The sequence below is a fragment of the Mytilus edulis genome, chromosome 7, assembly GCF_963676685.1.
Source record: "Mytilus edulis chromosome 7, xbMytEdul2.2, whole genome shotgun sequence".
Classification (NCBI taxonomy): Eukaryota; Metazoa; Mollusca; class Bivalvia; order Mytilida; family Mytilidae; genus Mytilus; species Mytilus edulis.
The window spans coordinates 7,227,611-7,245,330 of record NC_092350.1 but is presented as its reverse complement, the minus strand read 5'-3'; the positions used below and the strand labels follow the sequence as shown (position 1 = coordinate 7,245,330).

At 32.0% G+C, this 17,720-nt stretch overlaps 1 protein-coding gene across 1 annotated transcript; it reads left to right on the top strand.

Annotated features, from left to right (window-relative positions):
- The first annotated feature begins 312 nt into the window (after positions 1–312).
- LOC139529827 (uncharacterized) lies at positions 313–11,093 on the top strand. Its single transcript, XM_071325738.1, has 3 exons — positions 313–7,848; positions 8,707–8,780; positions 9,506–11,093. Exon 1 carries the CDS (start codon positions 1,098–1,100, stop codon positions 1,908–1,910), a length of 813 nt encoding a protein of 270 aa, XP_071181839.1. The 5' UTR covers positions 313–1,097; the 3' UTR covers positions 1,911–7,848; positions 8,707–8,780; positions 9,506–11,093.
- Positions 11,094–17,720: the final 6,627 nt, after the last annotated feature.

Here is a 17,720-nt window from a genome sequence, read left to right as displayed (position 1 = left end):
CTACCAAACTTGGACAGAAGCTTGTTTATGATCATAAGATAGTATCCAGAAGTAAATTTTGTGAAAATGATATTCCATTTTTTCTGTATTTTACTTATATATGGACAAATTTTCTGTGGGAAAACATTACATTCCCTCTGTGGTTAAAGTTTTTAAAATTTTAATATCTTTCTTAAACTATACTTGATTTCTACCAGACTTGGACAGAAGCTTGTTTATGATCATAAGATAGTATCTAGAAGGAAATTTTGTTAATATTTTGTACCTGTGTATCTGTATTTCACTTATGAATGGACTTTTTCTTCCAGTTAACATTACATCCAGTCTGCGGTTAAAGTTTTTAAAACATTTATTAGATTCATAAACTATCCTAGATTTTTACCAAACTTGGACAGAAGCTTCCTACTATCAAAAGATAGTATCAAGCAGAATATTTTTATTGATTTTTTCTCTCATTTTTGTTGAGCCTGCAATTTACAGCAAAAGTAGGCGAGCCACTGGGTTCTGCGGAACCCTTCCAAATTTTTTATATGTGAGATTACCATCATGTTTGTGTCCACATGTGTTATTGAAATTGCAGATCTTTCAACTTTTTGAGACGGGGCCATTCTTGTCACTTTGACACATCTAGTTTCCGAAATTGATTTATATTTCTTGTTTGTATATTAAAGCAAAGAATACTGATATGACAGGAGATGTGTAAACTATTATATAAAGTATTGTGCAATTGCAGGAAAACTTCAATTTCATAGTATTGCACCAAAGCAAGCAATGTTCAATTGCACAGTATTGCACAATAGCAAGAATTCTTCAAATGAAAGTAAATACAAATATTTTTACCCACTTCATTTTTTTTTAAAGATATTTCACCACATTTATTTTTTGTGAGAAACCTATATATTATGTCAAAAATTTGATCACAATCTAGATTCAAACAGTATCAAACTTGAATGTTGTGTCCAAACTTGCAAACTGTTCAGGGTTCAACTACTGCAGTCGTATCAGGCTGCACTCAGCGAAGCTATTAATTAACAAACATCACTAAGATCCTTTTACTTTTCTGTATTTTCAGACAAAACGACAAAAAAAGCAAGAAAATGATTGGTATACTATGTATAGTGAGAGAGTTTGTAGACTTTGTAGGTCTGTGTCCGTATGGTCCTTCGGTTAGACCATGTGATGAGCCAGAGAGGTCACCCCAGGTTCAAGGTTTGTGTCGTGATGTTCCTTCCCCTGTGGTAGAGTCTCCTGAGCTACCAAGGGCTGCTGACCCGGAGCAGTGTTTGGTGGAAGCACCCCGTGTTGCCTTGTTTTCAGCAATGCCATTTGAGGTAGAAGTCATTTCTACTTTGGATGACACTGTTGAAAATGATACAGCGGTGTTTGAGGAGGTAGAGGAACATGAGTTGGTTTTTGATACAGATGATGCTGACCTTTTCTCAACCTGGGATGAGGAGCAGCAGCAGGCTGATGAGTGGTGGGAGGATCTGGAAAGGAGGGTTATTGAGGTATCAGAGGAGGTGGAGGCCCTATCCGAGGATTATAGTGAGGTAAAACAAAGGTTGGAGAGTGATGATGAGACTCTGCAGATGTTTGGCGCAAACTTGGAAAGTGAGGGTCGAAATCTGCAGATGCAGTATGTAATCTCCAGGGTTTTACCTTGCTGTAGTCCTGTGGATTTAGAAGAAAGTGTAAGTGATGTGGAGGAGCTGTCTCTGGAGGATGACGAGGTCTTTACTGATGAGCATGATAGAGTTGTGATTTGGGACGAGGAAGGCAGAGCAGCTATGAGGAGAGTTTGGTTCAGGAGGCATTTCATGAAGAGTCATTGTCTGAATGGTTTTTGGAGGACCTTTAGAGGGTACAGTTTGAGGTGTCGGATGTTTCAGCTTAGTATTGTGTGTCGTTGAGAGGAGTAGGTTCAATTTGTATTTTTGTTAGTTTTGTCCCTTTTAGCCAGTTGCCCCCAGATTACCTGACAAGTAATAAATGAATGATTGATGGTATTGATTGATCGGTTGGTTGATGTTTTAGTGATGATTGTATCTTGAACACTTCATTGACAGTTTGGTCTTTTAATAGGTCATAACAGGTTAGGAATTCTCTGGCAAAAATGAAAACTATAAAAAGATATGAGTAAACCTGCCCTTAGTCTTACTCCCCGAGTTCCCCACTTCCTATTCAGTCTTATCCCAAACCCCAAGTACTCTACCCGTACTTTCTTTGTATATATATATATATATAAATAAAAGCATGATTGTTTAATACAATTTTTATTTAAGTCAGACATTGTATGTTACCAAAGGTTAATGTACAATGTTGTTGTAGTATGTTATCATCATTAGGATATCAGAGACCTTCATATGTACAGTAATCATAGAAATAGGGTATTAATTTTGTACAGTATTTTGGTGGGAATTCAGAATTTTACTATACCCAAGGTAAAATTTGTAAATATCACATGACATCATCATTGAACTGAACGTACCTGACTTTATCAGTAACACACACCTTTAAATTTGATATGGATCAGATTTTGAAAACAAAACACAGAAGAAATTTGGTACCAATCATCAACCTTGTCAGTCAACATTTTTTGGAGTTGTTTCCCCTTTAATGACCTTTTTTTTAACCATATTTTGGACATATACTATTTATAGAAAGAAAAAACTATGAATTATAAATAGATAGAAAAAACTAGATTATAGAGAGAGAAAAATTTAAAAACTATATTATAGAGAGAGAAAAATTTAAAAACTATATTATAGAGAGAGAAAAATTTAAAAACTATATTATAGAGAGATAGAATAAAAACTATATTATAGAGAGAGAAAAATTTGAAAAGAATTTAAAAATATCAGCAAAACAAGATCTGTTTTGTGGGATAAAACCAACTATATAGAAGATGTAGAGACGAATGTACAACTGAAACGAATCAGTAAATCACTGAGATCAGAAAAGTTTCAAATTCCCAAGGTCTTAGAAATAAGATTTAGAAAGGTCAGATGCTTATGCATTGTTATGGTTGCCATCTTACAATATCTTTTTCTTTTTGATAAACATGACTTGTTTTAATTTGGATTTTTTCTAAACTTTTTTGTAAAATGTAAAATAAAATAACACCTTTCCTGGAAACCTGGTAAATGAAACTTCTTGTTTAATCATCCCTCCATGTCTGGTACATCAATATAAAACCATTTTATTCACAAAGTATCAAGAACTAACCTGGGTGGGATAACTAACATGATACTTCCTAAATAGGTCGTCTGGAAGATGTGTGAATGAATGAATGAGATAATAATAGAGAGCAGAGAGACAGATATCTTAAGGGTATTGTGTACTGTTCTGTGGAGGGACGTTATTTAGGAATGTTTATAATTCTAGTAATTTTCAGAACAGTTTGGTATTTCTGAGCTGCTAGAAATTTACTATTTAAAGAAAAATTGGTTAATGTCAATTAAATTTAGAGTCAGATTAAATGTATAACTGTTCCAATAGATTTTAAAGTCAATATTAATGAATTTATTCAATTTTTGTTTAGTCTTTGGCTTTCATAATTTTATTTTTTTTAATTTTTATAACTTTTTTCTTCAGACCAGTTGTTTATAAAAATTTTACAACATTCAAATTTTTGTTTTTATTTTAGTATAGATGCTGTATTATGAACATCATTCTGAAGGGCATGACTCTGACCTTGACATCCTTGATCAACCTTGAGGGTCTCCTCTTTGAATATGACCTTAAAAATCATTCCATAGTGCCATATGTATTTGCATAGACTTCATGGTAAATTCAAAAAGGGGGAATCTATAAAACCTGGTTAAGTCGAATGGTCCACTCCATTATGACAACCTAAACAAATTGAAAACCGGTGGTATTTGCCTTACTTGTTTCTTTTTATTGACATAATTGGTTAACATTACAATAATTACGACGGAGGAGCCAAAATTGGGTAAACATACAACACAACTGACTTAAAAATTCACACACTAAAAATTCACATACAAAAAAATTCACACACTAAAAATTCACACACAACCAATTCACACGCAAAAAATTCACACGTAAAAAATTCACACACAAAGACAGTCACTAACAAAAAAGTTCTTGGAGTTGCAGTATATAGTAAAACAAAATGACATACACTGGTAAAAAAATAAAATTTCCTACAGTTGGCGCAGTAGATACCTCTGCTTTATCTGACTGCATGACGTCCATACTCGTTTTATTTTAGAACTCACAATTGTCCAGTGAAGGTTATAGTTGTAGAGGTGTTTAGATCTCTTGTAAGTACAAGTTTCAGTACTTATCTGTCACTAGTAATACTGAGAATAAATGTCACTACAACTGAGTTTCCTGCATACGATTGGTTTCCTCACATTACTTGGTATTTTATGCAAAAGTCTATACTTTTTTAATATTTTGGTCTGTAGTTTTTTCCCTGAAAGTTAAAAGTAACATTTCATTGAGATATTTTATTGGGACTGATTCAAACACAAAACATTGCAGATTTGTGATAAAAAAAAATTTCATGTTTATTATAATTAATATCAAAAGTAACCTGCGATATATTTAATTTTAATTTGAAGTAATGTGTTGGAAAGATGGTCTCTGATAATTTAGTGGTGACAAACATTCTACTTTTACAAAAAAAAAAAAAAAAAAAAAAAAAATACACTGTAATATCTATGCATAATAATTAATAGTTTTTTTCAGGTATTTTAATCCTTTCTTCAGTTTAATTTCAGAATGTTTCTGATAGACTGGATAGTGGTTGAGAAACACAGAACATCTTCTGGATTTTGATGAAATCGTGTTGTGATGGAAGTAATGGATACATTATTTTCATGGGAAGGCGGAATTGAATTATGTCGTGATGGAAGTAATGAATACATTGTTTTTATGGGAAGGCGGAATTGAATTATGTCGTGATGGAAGTAATGGATACATTATTTTCATGGGAAGGCGGAATTGAATTATGTCGTGATGGAAGTAATGGATACATTATTTTCATGGGAAGACCGAATTGAATTATGTCGTGATGGAAGTAATGGATACATTATTTTCATGGGAAGGCCGAATTGAATTATGTCGCGATGGAAGTAATGGATACATTATTTTCATGGGAAGGCCGAATTGAATTATGTCGTGATGGAAGTAATGGATACATTATTTTCATGGGAAGGCCGAATTGAATTATGTCGTGATGGAAGTAATGGCTGATACATTATTTTTACGGGAATTTTCCTTTTAAATATTTTGAATAAAAACATAAAAATTTATTTAATTTTAACGATAAAAACAAAAGATTTTAGATTAACAAAATTTAGCAATATTTTTTTTTTTTTTTTATTAAATTTCAAACAAATCACTTAAATTTATTAAAGAAGCATTAAAATAAATCCATGTAATTGTTGAGTAAAAACGCTTTTTTAAAGTAATTATCTTTTTCTGAATTAAAATAAATAACTGTTAATTTTTTCCAAATTTGAATAAATAACCATTCCATTTCCTAAATTTAGATATCAAAATTTAGCTCACAATAACTAAATTAGTTTGAAAATTTTAATGTTTCACTGAGATTTGGACTTCCAACAATTTGAATTTAACAATACTGTATTATTATAGTGTCTGATTGCAACATGAATACATTACTTACTTTTTTTTAAATTGTTTAAAAATTGAACACTAGCAAGTCAGTAGAACATTACCTATAAACTAGACATGAAACCCAATCACAATACCCCATCACTATACCCCATCACTATACCTAATCACCAAACCCAATCACTATACCCCATCACTATACCCCATCACTATACCCCATCACTAAACCCCATCACTATACCCCATCACCTTACCCAATCACAATATGGATAGAATAAAAGGTAAAGGTTATACTGGCTTGCTGATGTTTTCTTCTTCTTTTTCTTTAATTATCCCCTCGACCCACATAGCAACAGCTTTATATATAGTTGACCTGGGACTGAGCTTTGGAGCAGGTTGGGTGGAATAAGGCAACATCCAGGAACTGGAATTTAAGAGCTCAAAGGTCTTGGAGGAGAGGCCTAGAGGTCGGATGAAAGGGAGAGTGAGACTCCAGGCACTTGTATTTAAGGGCAACAGGGTAGGGGATAGTTAACCCAAAACAAATCCAGGGACTTATTTTTAAGGGCATGGGGGTCGGGGAGGGTTATCCCATGGGGGTCCAGGGACTTGTTTTTAAGGGCTTGGGGGTCCGGGAGGGTTACCCCATGGGTGTCCAGGGACTTGTTTTTATGGGATTAGGGGTCGGGGAGGATTACCCCATGGGAGTCCAAGGACTTGTTTTTAAGGGATTGGGGGTCAGGGAGGGTTACCCCATGGGAGTCCATGCAGGGACTTGTTTTTAAGGGATGGGGGTCGGAAAGGGTTACCCCATGGAAGTCCAGGGACTTGTTTTTAAGGGATTAGGGGTCGGGGAGTGTTACCCCATGGAAATCCAGGGACTTGTTTTTAAGGGCTTTGGGTCGGGGAGGGTTATCCCATGGGAGTCAGGGACTTGTTTTTAAGGGTTTTTGGGTCGGGGAGGATTACCCCATGGAAATCCAGGGACTTGTTTTTAAGGGCTTGGGGTTGGGGAGGGTTAACCCATGAGAGTCCAGTCTATGTGAGGGCTTGGAGGTTGGGGAGGGCTACTCCATGGCCTAGTGTAATAGAGAGTTGCTGGGTAAGGAGGGGAAGAAAGTAATGTGTTGGTGTTGTAATTTCACACTGTTCTGGTACTGTTTAGTTCCTTTAAAGTTTGTGAAGTACAAATAACCCTGTACTTTTGGATGAAATGCATTATAAATTTCAAAATAATGAACACTTTCGTTTTTGAATTTAAATACATAACACTTTCTTTTCTAGATTTTAAAGAAATAACTTTCTTTTCTGAATTAAAATAAATAACACTTTCTTTTCTGGATTTTAAATAATTCCTTTTCTAGTTTTTAGATAAATAACCATTCCTTTTTCTAAATTTAAATAAATAAACCTTCCTTTTTAAAAATTTAAATAAATAATCCTTCCTTTTTTAAAATATATAAATAAATAAACCTTACTTTTTATTAGATTTGAATAAATAACCATTTCTTTTTTTAAATTTGAAAAAATAACAATTTCTTTTTTTAAATTTGAATAAATAACAATTTCTTTTTCTTAATTTAAATAAATATATAAACCTTCTTTTTTCTAAATTTGAAATAATGACCCCTTTTTTTTGTGTGCTGGTGGTGTTACCACAGGTTTGTGTATGCGTCTAGTGTGGTTGGGAGTCATAGACTCTTACACTGCCGCTGGATAGCTTATATTCATAGGTGAAAAGAAAGCTGAGTGTGTAAGTCTTTCCTTCCAGTACATAGCCTCTACACTAACAAGACTTCTACAGTGCCTCCCCGTGACAGCACATGGTAACTAGGATCTAGTGTCCTAGGCTTTACTGTAGAGGATCTCGGAGTAGCAAGGTCCCTAGAGATAAAGTGTGTAGGCTGATCGACATGCAGACATCCCTACACTCATCAACCTTGCCCCAGTTATGGGTTAAATAGCCCGCTGGATGATGGTCATCAGTCTTCAAAGGATGTCTAGGAGAAGAAAACTCTGATATGAAATTTTTGGTAGATTTGACTCTTCAGCCTTGGTCTGCAATTGATCTAAATGAAATAAAGCTTGAGTAAACATTCTCTGGTTCTTCAGGTTTGGGATTGAGAGATATGCCAACAACCTATCCTTGTAAAAAGGAAGAATGATTATATACTGATTAATCTCCCAGATGAGGAACATCACAACTGGGTCTGCATGAAGCTTTAACATTCGAAAGATAAGGTAAATATGCATAAGGTACATGTAGTTGATGTCTAGTCATTTCATTTCAGCAGCTATGATTTTGATGTACAAGTTTGCATTTTAGTGTAGAAAAGGGAGAAATTTCTAAGGAAGAAATCTGACACTAACCAGAAAACCAGATTGAGTAACTAACCCAATAAAATAGAGAATTTTAAAAACATTGGTGCTTCTGAAAGAAAAGCAAGGGTACAGTTCCTGTACCACAGGTCACAATTAAGTTATGACCAAAATACGTATTACATACATTATGTAAATACTTCACATTTAATATTATACATGTTATAAATGAAAATGCTGTATTTACTATACTAAAATAAAATTCAATGTATTGAAAACTCACCACACTATTCTCTCTCACTCTCTTTCTCTTTCTATATATCTTCCTCTCTCTCTTTCCGGTGTTCAAACTGCTCTTATATTTGTATTTAAAAAAAAAATTGCTTCCTATTATTGAAAGATGTATTGATTAAATAATATCTATATGTTTATATATTATATATTGCAATAATATTTGTGTATCATCACATACATCTAAACAATTACATGTATATTCATAGCAATTTGATATTTACACCTGGCCCATTGGACCTATATGTCACTTTAGCAATAGTATATCTTATTTATCTGTATTAACTGCTATGATTAGATGTTGATAAAATTGACTAAATTTCATATACATGTATAAATATCGAAATAAGATGTGGTAATTAATTGTCAATGAGACAACTGACTCCACCAGAGACTAAAAGATATACAAGTTAACAACTATTGGTCAACATACGACCTTCAATAAGTGTTTTTACTACCATCACAGTTAAGGATTCATTTTTTTTTCAGTTATCCTGGATATTTATTGAAGTAAAATCTAAATAAAGTTAAGGACCTGGATGTAAAATAATATCAACTTTAAGGTATGTATGTTGACGGTAACAAAATCCTTGTTTCAAGGTAACATTAAAGATAATGAACGGTTCTAGTTTATTGCTTCTATAATAATACAATACCTAATTACAGATATAGAAATATGAAGATGTGTGTGGTATGATTGCATTTTAGAAAACTCTCCAAAAAACCAAATGACATATAAATTAACAGCTATAGGTAACAATTCTGCCTGAAATGAGTAAAACCCATACCACATACATGTTACGTTAGCTATAAATTGGCCAAAAAATGAAAATTGTAAAAAAATTCAGTCAAGAAAACAAACTGCCTAATTCATGTCTAAAATAATGAACAAAACAAATATGTTACACAGCAACAAACATTAACCACTGAATAACTGGCACATACAGAGTGTGGCAGGGTTAAACTAGTTTGAAGGCGTATTGTCCTTATCCATGAAATCTTTGGTTGAATGAAAATTTTTAATCCATGGTGCCTGAAAAAATTGACATGTTTATTTTAAACAAATCTGAAGCAAAATGTAAGTACAATGGTGGCATTTCATACTTAAGATGCCATAAGATTTGATACAATTCTGAACTGCTTTATATGAAGAATTTCTTCAGCCTCTGTCTCTTGGTTACTCCATATATGGATACAATGTAAATATCTTCTGACATCAACATTATATATAATTTTTTGTGAATTTTAGTTTACATGTTTTGAATGAAATTTTATTTTCTATTTGTAGACAAAGCGTGCTTGTTAATTTAAAAATCAACTGAAGCAGAAGAATGGATTCTGTTGATCTGAGGAACTTGGAAACACTTATTTACAAAAAAATATGTAGTAATACAATTATGTTTACTCTGAGAGATAGAAAGAGGGGGAGAGCCAGTTGTAAAGATTTATTCTTTTAAACCAGATATGTTGATTACTTTCGAATTTCATAGGCCTACAGTTCCCCCTAAATAGTCTTAATTAATACATGTACTAGGTGTTTAATGTAAGACTTTGATGTGACTTGTGAGAACAACCAGCTGCCATTGGTAAAAATTAATTTTTATGCCCTTTTAGTTGGGGGGGCATATTGTTTTACTCCTGTTCTAACTTCCTACTGTCCTATTATGAGTAAATAAATATAAGAAGATGTGAAGATGTGAAATTGACAATGAGACAACTCTTCATCCAAATCATTACAGATAATTCCAGATAACTACTCCTAGAGTTTAATGAGTTATCTCCCATATTTGAAGGTACTTTTGGTAACAGTATTTCGTGATAAGGCTGATGCAAATAGCAGACAACTCTTAATTTTTTTATAAAAAGATTTTAACTTGTTTTTGAATTTAACAAACTAAGCATAAGTTGTGAGAAGTGGAAACTAGCAGAGTGAGATTTAGGGTTTAAGGGGTGGGAATACACTGCTTACAATGCTTATCTCTTCATATGAGCTAGTTTGTTCATTGCATGGAAGGCCTGCAATAAATAAGAATGTATTGGTTTACTTATAATTGTTATATATTTTATGTTAGATATGCTATATCAGATGTAAATAAAGTAAGATGACAGTATTATTTAGAGCTCTCTGAATAAAATCAGCTTGTAAACATAAGTCTAGATAATGCATTAAGTGGTTTGGTCTGACATGTTGATTTCAAATTATATTTACGTCATCATCATCTCCAAAGTGTTTCCATTCTCAATTTTATCTGATATTAAACGCCCCTTCCTCACAATCATGACTTCATTTTTAAGTTTAATGAGTTATCTCCCTTATTTGTAGGTACTTTTGGTAATAGTATTTCATGATAAGGCTTATGCAAATAGGAGACAACTCTTATTTTTTGTAGAAAAGATTTTTTTAACTTGTTTATGAATTTAATGGTAAATCTTGTGACTTTGTAAATTTTTTCTCAGCTTTAAAACAATATCTAACACCCTGCCCATGAAATTGAATGTTGCTCCTCGTGATTTTAGCCAGTGAATTCTTTTGCAATAGTTTAAAAGAAATGTCAAATAGTATTTCATAATGCATTTAAAAGAATGGTATTTTTATAGAATGCTAATATTGTTTTACTTGTATGTTTAGTAGTCACAAAAAAATGTAATATATTATTATTTGTTTTACTTTTTTCAAGTGGAATAGATTGTAAAGTTGAAATTTCTGTAACAATTAAACACCTAAGATTCTTCCATACAATATGTATGAGGGTTTTCTAAAGCAGGGTGTATGTTTTTTTCAATATTACCATATTCTTATATCTTAGGTAACAGTATTATACAAGGTGATTGCTACATTAATCATTTCTCATTTTAATAAATAACATTAATTTGAACTTTTTTTTGTTTCTTTAAAATATTATTTAGAACAGCTTTTTAAAAATAAGCTTGTTTCAGTTATTTTGAGTTTTCATCCCTGGCTGGGTCAGACCACACAAGACTAAAAGCTGGTATTTGCTATGTATCTGCTTGGTACACAACATTTAGTAGCAATACATACTAAAGAGACTGGTTGGCTTGTAATAATATATCTGGGTATATTGATTCCTTCAGAATAATATTTTAGTGTATAGTGATTCTATAGATATAAGAAGATGTGGTATGAGTGTCAATGAGACAACTCTCCATCTGCTGAATTATGTTTTGAGGTATGGTGATTCCTGTCGGTTTTGAGGTTCACTTTAAATTCAATGGTAATCATTTCGAATTGTTTTTTTCGCTTGTTTTTTTTTACATAGATCTGGCCATAATGGTTTCTGCATTTGAAATTGTATCATGTTTTGTTATATTGGCCCCTTTTAAAACTTGCTTGCAGTGACCTTTTAACACCTACATCATGAAATAAGTACCTACTAATTTGTACTACTAGTACATAGTAATAACACTGTCTGTCATCTGACTCTTGTGTAACCTCGGATCAAGAATATCGTAACCTGTTATGTTTTGTGCACAGTATACCTTTAAAATGAAGGTACATTATCATTAGACAATAATCAACATTTCAAAGCTATATGGAGGTAATCTGACTAGCATTTGTATGACATAAATGTGTCATTTTTCATGCAAAGACTTGCAAGGCAAAAAGAAAACCATATTGCATTAGATACCATAATCGTTTATTGGGAAAGACTGTACTTTGACATTTTCATAGCTTTCTTTTGGTTTTACTCTATTGTTGAGTTACTGTCGCATTGTATTTACCCAAACGGTGACATATTCTTGGATCCTTTTGAAAACCTTCAAGGAAACCAACTAAAACTGGACTACTGAGTACATTTGTACTTTAATAAAAAAAAATATTTCACTTCTTACCACAGGAAACTTGGATGCAATGTTTTTATTTTAATTATTGTGGTAGGTTTTTTAGTAGTTATTTTATAAACATTACATATCAGTAATAGCATTGGATACTTGATTACATGTATGGGAAGTTAAGTCGCCATCTGTGTTGCGGGTTCACAGATACTATACCTTCCATTTAGGTATAGTAACGTCCCCACCATACATATCAAGTATCTGCTAATACTGATATAAACTGAGTGAGATAGATCACTCAGTTGGACCGTGACCAAGTCTGTTGACTTGGTCAGACCAAGGGTCAGACAGCGACCGAGTCGTGGTCTAATCCTTTCCTTTGTACCATGCATGAACTGAGTGAGCTCGATCACTCAGTTCGATTTTAATTGGGGATGTTTTTAAATTTTATCCAAATTTTAATCGGGGATGTTTTAAATTTTTATCCATATTTTAATTGGGGATGTTTTTAACTTTTTATCCAAATTTTAATCGGGAATGTTTTAAATTTTTATCCATATTTTAATTGGGGATGTTTTTAACTTTTATCCAAATTTTAATCGGGAATTTTTTTAATTTTTATCCATATTTTAATTGGGGATGTTTTTAATTTTATCCAAATTTTAATCGGGGATGTTTTAAATTTTTATCCATATTTTAATTGGGGATGTTTTTAATTTTTATCCAAATTTTAATCGGGGATGTTTTAAATTTTTATCCATATTTTAATTGGGGATGTTTTTAATTTTAATCCAAATTTTAATTGGGAATGTTTTAAATTTTTATCCATATTTTAATTGGGGATGTTTTTAACTTTTATCCAAATTTAATTGCGGAAGTTTTTATCTTTTGGGGATGTTTTTAATTTTTATCCAAATTTTAATCGGGGATGTTTTAAATTTTTATCCAAATTTAATTGAGAAAGTGTTTATCTTTTGGGGATGTATTTAACTTTTTATCTAAATTTTAATTGGGGATGGGCTTTTTAATTTGTTAACTGGGTCAGGTTTTTTTTTTATATTGGCTGTATAAGTCATGCTTTAGTCAAATCAGAGACTCTAAAATTGGTACTCCAAAAGGAAGAGACTGGTGGTCACTGCGGCCATTTGTTTCGGTGAACTAGCACCTTAAAGTCCAGATAACCCTCAGGCCAGCTGGCTAGTACATTAGCAGACAGGTACTTTTGTACCATTTGGCATTTTTTAAACTTTTGGCAATTTTTAATTTAGACTATTTTCTTTCATTTATTTTAAAATATTTTTTACACCTTTTGATTAAATATATATATTTTGGCTTCAAAATGGTTATCCAAGGATAATTTCTTTAATTAAAATTTACATCACACATTTTGGCTTATTGTAACTTTGGCTGTTACCTTAATTTTCAAAATAAATTATGATAACCATTTAATATTGAAATAAAAACTACAACTCCAAATTGGCTCAATATTAAAAAAAAAATAATGTATATGTTGAAAAGTTTAGATCTTCTTTTCAGAATTGAATTTTTTCATTCTTCCATGCCGGGTACTTCATGATTAAAATCTTTTCATCAACTAACACATTTTCATGGGGATATTTAACGCACAGAGTAGGCTAACATAGGTGGTTAAGGTTGGTATGGATATGAGAGAAATGGAGGAAGGGTGAGGGTAAATAATGAGAGTGGTATGTATGGATATATGTTCTATAGGGAGAAAAAGGACAAATTGAGTAGATGAGGGTAATATTGAGAGTTGCATGTAAAGTAGTTGGGGACAGAATGTTAATTTCTTTATAAGGGCTTGATGTACTGGTCTAATGGAAGTGCAGTTTTCTATTTTCTCTTGTGTAGTTCTTATTTTCTTAAAAAATCTGGAGTAAACATTTTAACTTCTTAAAGTATTGCTGTCAAAAATTAACAAGTTAACAGCCTTTCTTGTTACTGATTATGTGCTGCTTATAAATTAACAGTGTAGCACTTCTCAGTGACTAGATAGGGTTGCAGCTTTTCATCAATTTTAGCAGCATTATCTTACAGTTATAGATGCAGTGATCAACACACTTAACACCTGATTAATGTTTCTTTCATTCTGAGAAAATTTGCTTTCCAGTCTTTTATAAATTTCTTGGTCTAATGTTTCTTCTGTATCTTTGCTGTTAAGTTTGTAGTTAATTCTCATCATATGTGATTTTTGGGGAAAGACGGCTTCAATCCTATCAAATATGTTGTCTTCAGTTCAAGGTCACATATACCAACACAAACTAAAAGCAGTGCAGAAGCAGTGTTTTCACATATACAACCTTGCTAGGAAGTAAACTTAGAAATGGTAAATCAATACATGGAAGACCCCAAATAATTTTAGTCCACATATAAAGGGTAATTCATTTCAGGACAGTACCTTTGGAACATTTCACACTTGAGACTATTTTTGTGGAATGATTTCAACAATAGTTTACGTATTATATAAAACGCTATTCCAAATTATTCCATATATCAAAAAAAAAAACATTAATGATTACCAATTATTGGAGAGCCAACACATGAAACATCTATGCTTAGATTACATTTATAAATTTGCTAATAAGTCAATTCAAGGAGAACCACCATTAGCGGGTCAGTGGTATTTGATATGCAGTTGTATTAGCATTGGCACATATCAAGTTCATGGAGATTATTTGGCCCTGCCCCTTCAGTCATGGTCTATTGACTTAGAAACTTGAGCTGAATTTACATGTTCTGTGATTTTCTGCGTAAGGTGATGCATCTCATTTCCATGGCATTTTTTTTGGCCCAGCCCCCTCAGTCCTTCTTTAAATTGCATAGTTTACATTTTGAAGATGTGATTAAATCAGTTTATGATTACTGTAAATTCAGAAATTATTGTGTGCATTTATTATTGAGATTTTGTCAGTTTAGACTTAAATGCAATTTTGATTTTTACAATTTTGAGAAAAATCCTGTTTAATTCATATAAAATATTTCAAAATGTGAGATTAAATTATTGGGTTTACAACTTTGTCACATTTTTCCCAATAATAAAAACCTTGCAATAATTTCTGACTTTACAGCAACCAATAACACCAAGCCAATGATATTTAGTATGCAATTGTAATAGCATTCCCTCTTATATGGCCCTGTCACCCATAGTTTATTGACTTGGAAACTTTTGCATTGTTTGTGTTTGTCAGTTTAAAGGGAACTTACATATGAGAAGTCAATGGTATTTACTATGATTGGCATTTACAATTTTCAAAGAAGTTATTCAGCCCTGCACCTTCAGTCATGTAAAAAAAAAGAAGATGTGGTATGATTGCCAATGAGACAAAATGACATAGAAAATAATTGTTATAGGTTGCTGTACGGCCTTCAACAAAGAGCAAAGCACATACCGCATAGTCAGCTATAAAAGGCCCTGAAAATGACAAATGTAAAATAAAGCAAACAAGAAAACTAATGGCCTTATAAAAGTACAAAAAATACAAATATATATAACACGTAAACAAATGACAACCACTGAATTACAGGCTCCTGACTTGGAACAGGCACATACATACAGAATATGACAAAGTCAAACATGTTAGCGGGATCTTTTGCTTTTTCAGTATTTTACTAATACATTAACTTAGTTTTTTGCAGTGAATATTTACACAGTATCAGTCTGATTTTGATTTTTTTTTTATTAAAACTCCTTATTCTGCCCTAAAATCTAAACATTTTTAAATGTGATGATAATTTGATGAAGGCATATGTTATAATAATGTCTAATTGTTTCTGTTAAAGAAGATTTTAATCGATTGCATAAATGGTGTAGTTGTGATATCGATAATGTAGGGAAATTCCTTATAAACTGATATTTGGCATCATTTTGCAAAATTTATGACCGCATTTTGAAAAAAAATTAACAGTAGCCACCTACATGAACAAATACTTTTGTTAGAATGTTCCTCATTTACCAAATTTTGGGGTTTTCACCATAATTTCAATAGGCAAGGGGTGGTTCCACATATAAAATCTTAAAACATGGTTTAAAAAGGTTGCAAATCTCGTAAAAAGTTATGATTTGGTGAATCAACTCATTTGTCTATCTGTTGAGATAAAGCAACCATATTATGATTTCATTACTTTGAAGTTAATGTAGTCTGAAATTTGCCAAAAAAAATTTGACATGATTATTTAACTAGAAAATTACATTTAGCTGAATGCAGACCTGACTGAATTGCTATATTAATTTAACTCCCACTAGATAATATTATTTGCACAGAAATAGATTTTTAATTGGGAAATGGACTTTTAAATGTTATTGTGTACCAAGTTTGAAGCAAGGTGAAGGGAAATGTACTACTGATATGATACACATACCATTATCTTAGTCTGTCCATATCAATGATTTTGTCATATTCAAGGATTTGTATAGTAAGGAGGTTCTTTTACTTTACAAATCCTTGCCATATCTATCTGCAAATGTGCACCCCACAAGTCACTATTTTCTGTGATTAATTTATTGGGTATCATAGCATAATATACAGAATGGCATTCTTAATTGCCAGCAATTGCTTGTGGGAAGAATTTGTAAAATAACTTGTTACAATGTTTGCAAAAATCTACCATAATCCTTAAAACTTTTAAAACAAACAAAAACAATAAAATAAATTAAAGAATAACACACCTTTTCCTGTGAAGAAATGTGTTTACATTAGAACAAAATATTGGGGCCAAAATGGAATCATTAATAGAATCTGTGATAAAAAAAAAACTCTAGAAAAGAATTGTATACAGACTAAGGTTCTTAGTGTGAGAAAAGACTTTTAAATAGTATAATTCAAATTCTAAATATTGCATATAAATCATAAAAAAGAGAGACATATGACATACTACTTTCATCTTTCCATTCCCACAACTATCATTCTGATTGGGAATGATTCACCAGGAAACCAATATAATCATAAGTCTATTGACCTGTTATGTACAAAGAGGGATAACTCGAACATTTTTTAAAAACATTTTAACACCACAGAGCATATAAACAGAACACATTAATTTATATAATGTATCTTATTGTTATTAGTAAAGGCTTGGGTAAAGATTTTTTTATATATTTTACAGACTACTGCTTACATAGCGACAGACGAATATATGTAGCTGTTACTTCCATTTTCATTTGGGTACTTTTTCCAAACAAAAGGGTAACCTATTCTACAACTGAGAAAAAATTGACTTAACTGGTAACACTTCTAACAGTCAGATATATATACAAACAAAGGAAGAAAGATAAGTTACCGATCATGATGCCAGTGGTGTCACCTTTGGTCTGATATTGGCGAATTTCTGATCAAGGATTGGATGAAGGCTATTGATGATAATCAATATATTGCTGCTGTGTTGATGGACCACTCAAAAGCCTTTGATTGCCTTCCTCATAATTTATTAATTTTAAAACTAAAGGTACATGGATTATCTGAAACAGCTTTAAGCTTGATAGACAGATATTTAAGTAAAAGAAAACATATGTAAAAGTTGGTATAGATATGAGTACCTGGAAAGATATATATAAAGGTGTACCGCAAGGCTCTATATTAGGACCTGTACTTTTTAATATTTTCTTGAATGACATTTTTCATTTTGTGTCAAGCAGTTCATTGTATAATTATGCAGATGACAATACTTTGTCATATTCACACTCTGACATA